At 38.3% G+C, this 12,955-nt stretch overlaps 1 protein-coding gene across 3 annotated transcripts in view; it reads right to left on the bottom strand.

Moving 5' to 3' along the window:
- Nucleotides 1-12,955, bottom strand: part of LOC100554350 (neurobeachin) — a 385,661-nt gene that overhangs the window by 117,079 nt on the left and 255,627 nt on the right. For all 3 annotated transcript variants that reach the window (XM_016992607.2, XM_008107912.3, XM_062974715.1), the window contains 3 exons: nt 11,675-11,777; nt 9,881-9,996; nt 1,964-2,076 (listed from right to left, as the gene is read on the bottom strand). In XM_016992607.2, coding sequence (XP_016848096.2) covers nt 1,964-2,076; nt 9,881-9,996; nt 11,675-11,777 — 332 coding nt within the window. The remainder of the gene's footprint in view (nt 1-1,963; nt 2,077-9,880; nt 9,997-11,674; nt 11,778-12,955) is intronic.

The following is a 12,955-nucleotide window of genomic DNA, read 5'->3' as shown; positions in this document are numbered from 1 at the left end:
AACATGTGCCAACCTAGCAGTTCAAAAACATGCAAATGTGAGTAGATCAATAGGTACCGCTCTGGCAGGAAGGTAACGGTGCTCCATGCAGTCATGCAGGCCACATGGCCTTGGAGGTGTCTATGGACAACCTAAGCTCTTCGGCTTAGAAATGGAGATGAGCACCAACCCCCAGAGTCGGTCACGACTGGACTTAAAGTCAGGGGAAAACCTTTACCTTTACCTTAGAACATGTGCTTTGCATTCTTGGAGACCTGGGGTACCCATTACACCTAGGGTGCCAGGTCCGAGAGCCCTGGCTGGAGGCTTAGGCTGGATCTATGCTGCCCTTTATCCCAGGATCTGGTCCCAGATTATCTGATTTGAAATAGATTATATGAGTCTACACTGCCAGATAATCTGGAATAAACAGATAATCTGGGATAAGATCCTGGGATATAGGGCAGTGTTCTCCAGCCTTAGGGAACTGCCATGTTCTTCTGGGTCTCAAGGGCGATTGTACAAATCTCAGGGTGTGTGATGAGTCATGGGCCATGTAGTCCCGTTTCTGGCACTGTTGTGCCAGATGAGGAGGAGAACTTGGGTTTTTCGCCATTTCAGTCAGAATTGGAACTTTCCCAGCCAAATTTGGAAACCTTGCACCTGCAAGAGATTTGTCTTCCAGAAGTCTGTCAAACAAGCCCTGAGCCTAAATCTCCTACGTTTTCTCGCCATGATTTTTGTAAACAACAGAGAGGAGTCGATCAGGCGTCTCGCAGGAGTGCTAGGATAGCTGCTAAGCATTCAGCTGATTAAGCCTGCTTCCCATGGGAAAGTTTAGGGAGTCATGCATCTGGACTCAGAAAATAGCTTTCGTTTCTGGTTCTCCAGAGAACTGCTCTTGGGCGGGAAAACGGGACCCTATTTAGGTGTTTTACCCACAAAGGGATCTTGCGGAGTCAATTCGTCAGCAACCGGAGTAGCGTGTGTGGACAGCTACTCCGCTTCCAAGCCTCCGTTCCTGTCGCCAAGCCTTCGTTCCCAGCTTTGTTTACTCCACGAATCCTGCCTTGCTTTCTAAGACTCAGCCTCGTCTTGTTTCCCGGATTTTACCAAGAAATTACCACGGATCTTGCTCTTGTTCCTTGTTTCCTTGTTGCCTTGAATCAAGCCTCGTTTTTCCAAGAATCAAGTTACTTCCTAGCCTCGCTCAAGTTTCATGGACTAAAAGACCTTGTCATCTCCCCTCACTTTGCCTGGCAAAGTGAGTGTTTCGGTTATTGGATTACAACTTTGGACCTTAATATTTCATATTGGACATTGTTTCTTTGGACTAATTTTGACCTTTCCTGAAAGGTCTATTTCTGGACTATTTCATACACTTGCTTTTATTAACTTTATATATTCCTTCAATAAAGATATTAGTTAGATTCTGGCCTCTGTGTATGGTTATTGGTGCTCTGCAGCCTGGGTCGTGACAGGGTGGTGGCACTGGAAAAACAGATATCCCAATTTTATTGTATGAGATGACTTTAGAGCCTAGAAATGCAGTTCCTCCCTACTCTCACTGGGGCCAGAGCTAACAGGTTTAATATAAAATGAAATAAATTGCCCTGCACTTCTCAAAAAACTAGGAGCAAAGAGGGCAGAGAAAGAGCTAGTGGGTACATACGCTTAGGACTATCTTGTCATTTGAGGCAGGGCTATGAATAGTGGATCAAATTTATGCCTAGTTAACCTTTTCTGGAAATTGATGTTTGGTATTATAAGTGCAATTAGTAATCCAAATATTAGATCCACTTTTTAAAACTGCTTTGCACATGCAGATTTTGCAAATGTTACATAACACTTTAGTTTTGTGCCATTACAGGGGTCCACTTCTTGTTCTCAGATTTTAACATTGAAATTTTAACCTAGGAACTGAGAAGCTGCTGGACATTCTTAAATGCAATTCTAACAATTTTTACAAATAGTTGAAACATACCTTTGAAAGATCTCTGAAGTTTCCTGGTAAGGTTAAATCCAACTCTTCTGATTCATAATTTGTTAATACCCATGGAAATACAGGATATTGGTTCAGATCGTTATATGTGCGTCCTGATAAAGACAGAATATTGTAGAACATATGGATCAATTATTAAACATAAAAACTTTACAGTGAAACAGCTCACCAGATATCAATGAAGGGTGGTCCTATACAGGCATTTCCTGAGTTATAAACATCCGACTTACAAATAGCTCATAGTTAAAAATGTGGGTGAGACAACAGGAAGTGAGAGAAATTACTCCTGTAAGTTATCATGAGAAAAGAGTGTATCCATTGAAGCTTTATCACCAATCCTTGTTTCAACAAAAAGCTGATTTTTTCAGAATCTAATTATAACAGGGACAGAAAGTTTAGTGAAATCCTCTGAACACGGGCACAGACAGCAAAACGAACTCTCCAGGGAATTTAACCCTTCCCTATGCTAGGCTAAGCGTATGTGTGTGTGTATCAGTTTGACTGAAAGTGATTTGTAATATTTGATGGTTCATTTCATGTAATTCCCTAAAAACAGAACGGGGGGGGGGGGGGAGGGAACTGAAAAGCTTGGCAAAATGGATCAAGAGAGCTTGGCAAAATAGATCAAGAGAGACGGATTTATCAGCTACTGTAGATGATGCATTATACTTGAGGCAGGGGTCTGCAGCGGGGCTCCTGGAGAAGATCCTACAGCGTCTTTTCTCCCTTCCCAGCAGTGGAATAGTTCCCTAGGCTCCTCCTCCAGAGAGGGCCCTGTTGGGAACTCGCTTTCCCAGCAGCACTTGCATGGGATGGGCATTGAAAAGTCTCTGAGTTCCTCTTGGAACATGATGGGAATTGAAGTTTCTCTCTCTCTCTGTTTCTCAGTCAATCAAAGGCCTGGTTGTGTCCATGCTTTGATTGGCTGAGAATGGATACAACCGACAACTACAAATCCCAGACCCCTCTCTTGAAGTTTGTCTTATTTTTTAAAAAAAATGTTATGGTAAAATCTTAAAAATAATTATAAAAAATCAGCAGATTGGTGAATGGTTCTGAAACTTGGCAGGCCTGCAGTTGTCTAAAACTGAGGTAGGTTTCATGCAGATAGGCCTTAAAATGACTGAGGATTGAGCCTTTAAAGTTTCCCATTGTAGCCAATGGGTTGAATCTTTGCTGAATGAAAATGGCAACACTCCTCCCAATTCGAGAAACTTCCTAGTAAATGAAAATTGACCCCGAAACACCATGCCTTTTGGCAGAACTGCACAAGCCTAATGGCTGGAATTACACTGATAGATAAATACGTTTGGATGAAGTAACACTTTAAAAATGTACCTGTTCCAATATACAAACAAATTCAACTTAAGAACAAACCTACAGAATCTATCTTGTTTGTAACCTGGGGACTGCATGTATTTTTATTTTAAAGCTTGCATGGATGGTTCTAGAATAGTGGTTCTCAACCTGTGGTCCCCAGATGTTTTGGCCTTCAGCTCCCAGAAATCCTAACAGTTGGTAAACTGGTTGGGATTTCTGGGAGTTGTAGGCCCAAACACTTGGGGACCCACAGGTTGAGAACCACTGTTATAGAAGCTAGCATATTTTTACAAAAGTGCATTTATCTTCAATCCTGAAGTCTGGCCAAGATATGAATCAACACTTAAACAAAATGTTTGAAATAAACTAATGAATGAATAATTTCAGGATTTAAAACTTCTTAAGTAACTAGGACTAACATACCCTATGCCACATATTGTATGTAGCCTGCCATGATCATCTCCTTTCACACATTTTTTGTAATCTTATGCAGACATGAATTCAGAAGTCTTTTTGAAGTTGATAGCCACCATATATGACTATGTCTAAGTTGATAGTCATCATATAAGTGTCCAGCTGGATGGTCAATAACGATATATCTCTGATTTCCTTCCTAACCTAATCTTTCCTTATGCTTTAGCAACATCTCACAAACCAGCTGGTGATGTGTGGTTGCTTCAACTTCTAATGGTTGCAGGCCATGAAGCTCAAACTTTTTCTCACATTTCTGTGCATTTGTTGTTCATGTTTCTGTGTGTAATAAAAGAAATCTGCTTTTCCATAGAAGATTTCCACTTCCAGTATAAGATGAAGTATAGAATTAGCCAGGAGAGAAGAAAGTCACTGCTTTGTCGAGGATGAAAAACAAAATAGTTGTATTCTTGCTAGACTATCCCTAGTTACTTATTGTGAGAATTTCCATGTTTTTTACAGCTAAATAAGGAATTACAGAAATGTATGCTGTAATTGGAGTATGTTTTACCTTTACTGAAGGAGCAGATTTTCTTCCAACTAGGCTTTTACAGATTAATGTTAAAGACTGAATATTAAATATTGCAATCCTATGACACTAATCTACCTTAACAATAAAAACTGAAGAGCAGAAAATGAAATCTTAAAAATATAGAATATGTCACTTCATTAAAAATAACTTTTTAATTAAACTATCCAATTTAATGTTTTTATATGGCATTTTGGTTTTGAAGGTAGAGTGATGTAGAGACAGCTGACAAAGAAATTATAACCGCAATTCTTTGGTGAAAATGTTAATGACAGCAAAATATTGTTTAATTAGATGATTGCAGCATCTGGATTAACACTCTTTAAAAGCGATGTTCCTGTGCTTGTCTGCTTCTTCACACTTTACAGACATTTTGTCATCTCTAGGTCATTAGGAAGGAATTTTAATGGTTTTTCTAGAAGGAAGCAGTTCGAGTTACATCTAATTAGATGACAATAATAAGCCCAACACATGCAGTAGCTAAATATATACATAATTAACCAGTGAGGGCTTATACATCACAGACTAAAATGTGGAAAATGCTAAACAGGAGGGAGGAGGCAAGTGAAAGAAAAGAAGTGGGGCTGAATTCATTACCTGAATATGTCAGTTTCAACTAACATTGAAAATACTTTCCCTTCTAAATAAAGGAATATCACTTGTCTTTTGCAGTATAAAGTTTACAATCCACTGTAATACTTATATTATTAATCAGAGGTTTAACATTGCATTCTGTAGATAAGAAAATTTTTACATCTAATTTTCAACAAAATGTGTTTACTGTTTTTCTATTTATGAGTTATTGGGTTTATTAGTTTTTTGTTTTATTTTAAAATGATTATCTGCTAACTCAAAATAAATGTAAGTACTGCAGTCAGTGGATACTAGCTTCAAGCAAGTGTCTCTGCCATTTTTAAATGTTTATATTTTCTAAATTCATACAATTTTAAGGGGGTATATTGTTTAGTATTCCAAAAATGTGAGTTTCTTCTTGAATATATTTTTCACAATCTAGTGATTAAATCATACTGAATCAGTTAAAAGATCAATCCCCCTTCCCTTATAATTAGACATTCCATGAGGACTGTGCATCACAAGAATTATTTATAAAATAGTCCAGTCAGGAAGTCTTAAGTCTACAAAATGAAGACAAAAACCAGGGGCAGGCACAGTATAAAACTTAGTCTGACTGATAAGTAGCAGAGTGCCATGTTTACCTTTGAAAAAAAACACCCTGAGCTGTAAACATGATGAAATATGTCCAGTGACAAGAGGGGCAAGAAAGAGGTGAAGACCTTAGGAGCAGCACGAAGTGGTGAAAAAGCAACTGGGTATGCTTGTCAAGATGAGAGTGCTCTGATTTAAAGGAACAATTTTCATTCTACACTACAGATACAGTAAGGGATGTAAGAAAACATCAGCACTAGTGAAGTCCTTCCCTGGTTAATTGTTATTTGTTGAGTTATTTCTGCACTTCTGATTGACTGCAGCAGCAATCCTATACTCAGATATCTGCGAATAAGAATTGAATTTATCTGCTTTTCAGTAGGCATGAATAGAAGTGCATTGTTTGCCAGTTATTTTTAAATTGAATACATTAACATGTGGCTTTTTTACACATCTGCAGAGTGAAACATTACATGATGTTGCAGATGCTTTAAGAGTGGTCTGCCTGCACCAAGTTATACTATTACCAAACATGGGGAAACACAGGGTGGTCACCTGTAACTGCGGTTCTTCGAGTGGTCTTCTGTGAATTCACACCTATGGGAATAAACGTGCTTGCGCAGTGCAGTTCGCAATCTTTTAGTTCTCTAAACAATACTTTTTGATGGTAGCCCTACCCACTCTCGAGTGTATATATACCATGGCAAGCACCACCATAGCCTTAGATCTGTGTCACATGGCAGCAGTATAATGTACAGGCATGGCAGAGAAGAGGATGGGCGGGTTGATGTGAATTCACAGAAGACCACTTGAAGAACCACAGTTACAGGTAAAAACCTGTGTTTCTTCTTCGTGGTTGATGTGAATCCACACTTATGAGATACTAGTGAGATACTGCTAGAGAAGGAGGGTGACATGCCATAGAGGAAAAAGAATAGATCCAACTGAAAGGTAGAATCAAAATTTCTTTACTGCAGTATCAAAAGGAACATGAAATCTACAATGAATCATAAAATCATAGAATAATAGAGTTGGAAGAGACCTCATGGGCCATCCAGTCCAACCCCCTGCCAAGAAGCAGGAAATTGCATTCAAAGCACCCCCAACAGATGGCCATCCAGCCTCTGCTTAAATGCCTCCAAAGAAGAAGCCTCCACCACAGTCTGGGGGAGAAAGTTTCACTACCGAACAACTCTCACAGTCAGGAAGTTCTTCCTGATGTTCAGGTGGAATCTCCTTTCCTGTAGTTTAAAGCCATTGAAATATAAAATATGCAAAACACATCAAGTGTGAGATTGTTGTGTACCATCAATTGCAGTTTAATCAATGGCCTGCATCTTAAACATCAATGTTACCATAAAATACGTAACTTGAAGGGATAAAAGCATGGAATGCATTATTCATTACCCAGAATTGTTACACTTGGTAGATAAGTTATGTGGTTAAGCAATATCAGAAAAAAGTTAAGCAACACAATAAAAAAAAGTACGGCTTTGCCAAAAGCAGTGTCTTTCTTAGTTGCTGAGTGATTTACAAATGTCATAGATTGAGACCAGGTTGGAGTAGCTCCTAACAACCTGGGAGATAGTCAAATAGTTGCAGTCTGATGTAAGTCAAAGGACAGGGCATCACACATCTAGGGTGTAAAGCTTCCTCTTAAGGTCAGAAGATGGGTTTGGAAAGAAGACTGGTAATACAATGTCCTGATGCATGTGGAAGTGAGACATCACTTTGAGCAAAAATGAAATGTCCGAGCAGAATACTGTTATGATAGAGATAGAGTGGTATATAAATAAAGTTCTTGTCAGCACTCATAATCTCCGGTCAATGGCTGTATGACACTCCTATAATTAGAACTATAGTCCAACACATCTGGACAACACCAAATTGGGAAAGTCTGACTTACCTGATCACAGAAAATACACATAATGCTATAAGGCAGGTTTACACAAGGAGAAATATTAGTAACTCTAAAAGGTCATTACAATAATCCCTCCACATTTGGTGAGGTTAGGGGCACAGAATCCCTCAAAAGTAAAATCTCACAAATTAAAAGTAACTTTTTTAATTTAGGAGAACACCTCTCTAGGATTCTCTAGGTCCTCTAGCATGACTCTATGACAGACATGGGCAAACCTCCAGGTGTTTTGGATTTCAACTCCCAGAAATCTCAGAAGCTGATCATATTGTCACACAGGAGAACTTAGAAAATCCTGGAGAGAATATTTAGTCAAATCTGTGAATAATTCACTCCGCAAAACTAAAACCCATAAATGTGGAGAACCAACTCAAATAATATATGTAAAGATGACATTATATTCTTCTGCTTTGTGAATAGACCAAGAAAGGCTTGTGATGGACTCCTCATTAAAGTGAACTGATATCACTGAGTTCAGATTTAGATATTCATTGCCATCATTACTGTCCATATGAGGCCAACCAGAGAGGTTAGGGGACCTGCCTAAGATAGACGTGACCTTGCAGTGGACTCCTATAATAAGCTAGATTTTGATATTTGATGAGCAAACTGGACAAAACTGAGGCTGTTGGAACACAGAGAAATTGAGACGGATGGGCCAGTTCAACTCCCCCAGACACATTGTCCCAGACAGAACTGTCTCCATGACTGAAATCAGTTATGAGGGTAAAACAAAAATGTAGGAGGGTGATGGCAGAGGCATTCATGCTAACAGCATGAAAGTAGCATTGTTTGAAGTATTTTGATCCCCAAGACAATCTTAGAAACAGTAGTGCAGTTCACACCAAAACATGGGTTTAGTTTAGGAATGGGAATCATGTGGCCTTCTCAAAGATTCAGAATTACCAAAGGTGAGAAAGGCTGGGACTTGCAGTTCATCAGCATCTGAAGTGTTGCATGATTCCAACACCTGGTTTTTCTAAACACTGGAGGAAATACCTACATCACTTTAATACTATAGAAAAAAGACTATTACTTTCCCCATGAAAATTTTATTTGCTAGGCAGAAGAAAGAAGGCACTTGTCCACCATCAACTTCTGAGAAAGCATGGCATTATGTCTTTGACACAGTCTTTCTGCTTTTCAAATGACATGCCAGTGGCAAAAAATGGCAATGCTAACCTGTCTCTATGAGGGCTCAGATGAAAGAAACAGTAGTTTGCCTATGGCTGCCCAGCGAGTTACAGGCTAAGGCAGTATATGTACCATAGACTTCTTGGCTCATATATTGAGAGGCTAGGAAGCCACAGAATTGAAATCATTTCTGCAAGGATGACTCATTCATGTTAAAAAGGATGAAAACAAGTTGATGCAAAAGAAAATATCTTGATAAAACAGAATTTTATAATAATGTTAGGCTGTCAAATAAAGTTACAGTCAGGATTAATCAGAGCTAACTTATACTGAATAAGACTATTGGACTATATAGTTGAGGACAGCTATGTGATAGACATGGCTGTTGTTATCATTACAAATGATCGAGTATTATGTTAGTTGATATAGAAACTATATTAATTAAATGAAATCATTCTTGTACATACCAATGGAATAAAAAGTAATATATCACCCATTAACAATAAAGAAATTAATCATATTGATTTATCATAAAACCAAATTATTTCCTTTGCATGGTTTTCATTGGTCCCAGCCCTCTGATGAGCTTTTATTGAATATGATACTAAGCAAATACAAACATATTTTTAATGGAATTGGAAAAATTGTTTTAGTTTCAGCTTCTATCTAAAGGCAAGTGGGTATTCAGTGAACTTCAATTTCACATGGAAAAATGTACCTATAGTAGTATTTATATTAATATTTGTATATTAAAAACCCTTTTGGAAAAAATGACAAATTTTTATATACTTCAGTCAGTGTTAGGAAATTGCAACAGTATGCATAAATTAGGTATCAACCACCAATACAATTGTATTCTATTACTCACATAGATTAGGCCTACTTTTTAAAATCTGATCTCAAACATTTCAGTTCAAAATACTAAAGAAAAGGGAAAGATGCAGCAATTTAATCATAACACCACCCAGGTGACATCTGTACTACGCAGAATACTACTGTTATTTTGCTGTCTAGTTGCTGTTGCTAAGAATGACGAAGTAGTGAAATTACATTTTCCCATTATTATTTCCAGACACATACTGGCAATGGTTTGTTGACTCTAATAAAGCTTCAGACAAAGCTGTCAGCAGAGGAAATGGCAGCAGGAGAGCAAAGAACAACCACCACTACAATAAATAATTCTGAAGCCTGGATGATAGGTTGCGCATTTTCCGATAAAATTTAATGTGAGTTTTTTCAGAATCTATCGTAGAGCTGCAGCTAAATTCTAGGGGGATGAGTGTATTTTATCAAGTCACGGTGCTCAGTATTTTGACAAATATAAACATATTATGAAGGATTAAAGAGGCAGAAGACTTACCTGCTATAGTGTTGAGAAACATCAAGTATTCAAAGTTTGAAATCTCCCTTCGCTGCCACCGCTGAGTCATATTGGAAGATTTGTACAGTTGACGGGGAGTGGCCAGAGATATACGTCTAGGAATTAAAGAATTGATTCTAAGATTGCTTCTATAGCTATTTACGCATAAGCCGCCTTGAGTCCCCCCAGGGGTTGAGAAAGGCAGGATAAATATGGTAAATAAATAAGGTATAAAGGTATAAATTGCCTATTCTTGTTATTAGAAAAAATATCATTACTAGAAATTATATTATAAAATAATTTTATCATTCTATCTTCCATCGCAATCCACATTTCCTTCATACTTTTTCAATAATTCAGAAAACATGAAAAATAACAATGTATATAATAATTTGAAGCAGCTTTTCAGCAGTAGCAACTGTGAATGTGAAATGGGATATGTCTAAGATACTTAGCATTTTGTAATTGCACTTTGTAATTCGCTAAGGGGGCATTATCAGGGTTAACATTTTTGAAGACTCAGATTGTTTTGTCCAGCTTCCCCATGAACCACCTCTTCCTTAATGCTTACCCACTTGCTGTCAGCCTATTTCCTGCCCCCTTTCATTTTCCTTACCCTTTCCAAAATTTGCTTGTTCATTTACACTGAGTTTGTTCTTCACTCGTTATCCACTAATCTGTTGAACAGCAAATGTACTAACAGTAATGACAAGCATGCCCCAGAAATATTAAGGGTTCTCTCAGCTGATGCCATAAGTACAAAATAGAGGTTAGGTGAAAAACAAGAGTCTAACCACACTTATGTCCACCCTTGGTGTAGTAGGCTGGCATGCTCTGACGTGAACAGGTGTTGTAATGACAAATTGTTCGCAGAAGCTGTTTATGATCTCTTAAATTCTATACTTCAATTTTTACAATGCTTGTGTCAATAGTTTTTGGATCTTCCTGTTTGTCTTTTTTGGAAGCAAGAGACAGTGTTTATCTTTTTCCAGTTCTTTAGCACTTCATGTGGTCTCCAAGATTTTTCAAAAATGATGGCAAGGAGGTTGGAGAGTACATCACCATGTGTCTGGAAATGCTGTCCTTGGTTATTAAAAAATGGCAATGTTTCAACAGTCCAAGAAAGCAATTTTCTAACCACGGATTTGTCACCCTAGCCAGCACGCTTTTCAACAGGAAATGGTGAGCACTGATTGAGAAACTCTGTCTCATGGGATTACAGCACAGACAATACCATAATGGTTGTTTGGAATATCTGGTTTGGAACTGTCAAGTGACACTGAGGGAGACCACAGAATGAATCTTATATGGGCTATTTAAATGTAATCTCTGGAGAGAAATTCCATTGAACTGAATAAAACTTCTGACTCAATACTTCAAGATAAGTCTGTCTAATTAATTACTCATTTAATTTCAAGCTGACAATAAGTCCAAAATATCTGAAAATAACCAAATTCTTATGATACTCACAAACTCATTTAAATTATTGTATTTTATTATTTTATTTGAAAGTGATGCAATTATTCTGTTTCTGACATTTGATAGATGTTCAATGTAATGAGGTCTTCATGCATTAATCACATAACAAGATTTATTTTATTTTATTTTATTTTATTCATTTATTATTTAAACTTATATGCCGCCACTCCCCTAGGGCTCGGGGCGGCTTACAAGAAAGGCTAAAATCTAACAATTTAAAAACATCTTTAAAATATCTTTAAAAAATATCTTTTAAAAAAAGCTATTATGAAGCTATTATCAAGCAAAACAGAAAATAAATAAAAAATTTAATACCTTGCTTGTGGCAAGCCATAGCTGGTCCCCACTCCAACACGAGGTAAGCTGTAAACAACTTTTTTTACTGTCGCTTGGTCAGGAAAGTTGAACATTACGGAGGCTGTAATATGAAGAGAATTGAATTGAAGCATAAGGGAATATTGCTGTGCAAAGGAACGTATTTTGTGTATCATTCTTTTAGAATATCTCTTCCAATAAAGCTGAACAACCCAATCGACATTTCAAAAATATATTTGAAAAGGTAATTTAACTACAGGCATACCTCCGTTAACAACATATTTGACTAAGGGCTCATCTACATGGGCCCCAAATCCCAAATCTGTCCAGAAATCAATTCCAGATTCTGTCCAGGGACTTCTGGCTCCTAACGTGTTGTAAGACTGGTTAACTTGATTGGGAAAAGTTGGGGAATGCCCCAGAGCTTCTCGGAAACTCTAGAGCAACCACACACTTCAAGGTTGGTGTGAACAGCTGGGCCAGTTCCAATTTATTCACACAGGCCAGTACTGCCATTCAGTTTTCTCTATTCATCCCAGCGTGAGGAAATAGGGATGATAATTTTTCTTTCTTCTGTCACTGCAGCAGCAGCCAAGGAACTTCTGGCCATCATTGGGTGCTTTTGCCAATGTTATCCTTTGCCAGTATCAACATTTAGCAGCATCAGAACATGGTGGAGTTAAGCTGAAGAAGCACAGGTTTTAGTAGTATGTCTTCAGTAAGAAATGCAATAATGCTGAAGATGAAAGAAAGCAGGATTTATTCTACCTAATTTTAGTATAGCAATGTGTACCTGAGGAGCCCCAATGGCGAAGTGGGTTAAAGCACTGAGCTGCTGAACTTGCAGACCGAAAGGTCCCAGGTTCAAACGCCGGGAGTGGCGTGAGCAGCCGCTGTTATCTCCAGCTTCTGCCAACCTAGCAGTTCGAAAACATGCCAATGTGAGTAAATCAATAGGTACCGCTCCAGAGGGAAGGTAACGGCACTCCATGCAGTCATGCAGGCCACATGGCCTTGGAGGTGTCTGTGGACAACGCCGGCTCTTCGGCTTAGAAATGGAGATGAGCACCAACCCCCAGAGTCGGTCACGACTGGACTTAACGTCAGGGGAAACCTTTACCTTTTTAATGTGTGCCTACAACAGGAAAGATCAATAGCAGTTCACTCCATAATCCCTCGCTGTGTGCAGTCCAAAAGGGACAAACAGATATGCCCTGCCTTACTAGTTCCCCTCAGTATGTTTTTTTATAATACAAAAATAATAAGAAAGGTAGAGGCTGG

The sequence above is a fragment of the Anolis carolinensis genome, chromosome 3, assembly GCF_035594765.1.
Source record: "Anolis carolinensis isolate JA03-04 chromosome 3, rAnoCar3.1.pri, whole genome shotgun sequence".
In the NCBI taxonomy this organism is placed as follows: Eukaryota; Metazoa; Chordata; class Lepidosauria; order Squamata; family Dactyloidae; genus Anolis; species Anolis carolinensis.
Note: the sequence above shows the minus strand (reverse complement) of the source record. Positions and strands in the feature narration are given on the sequence as shown.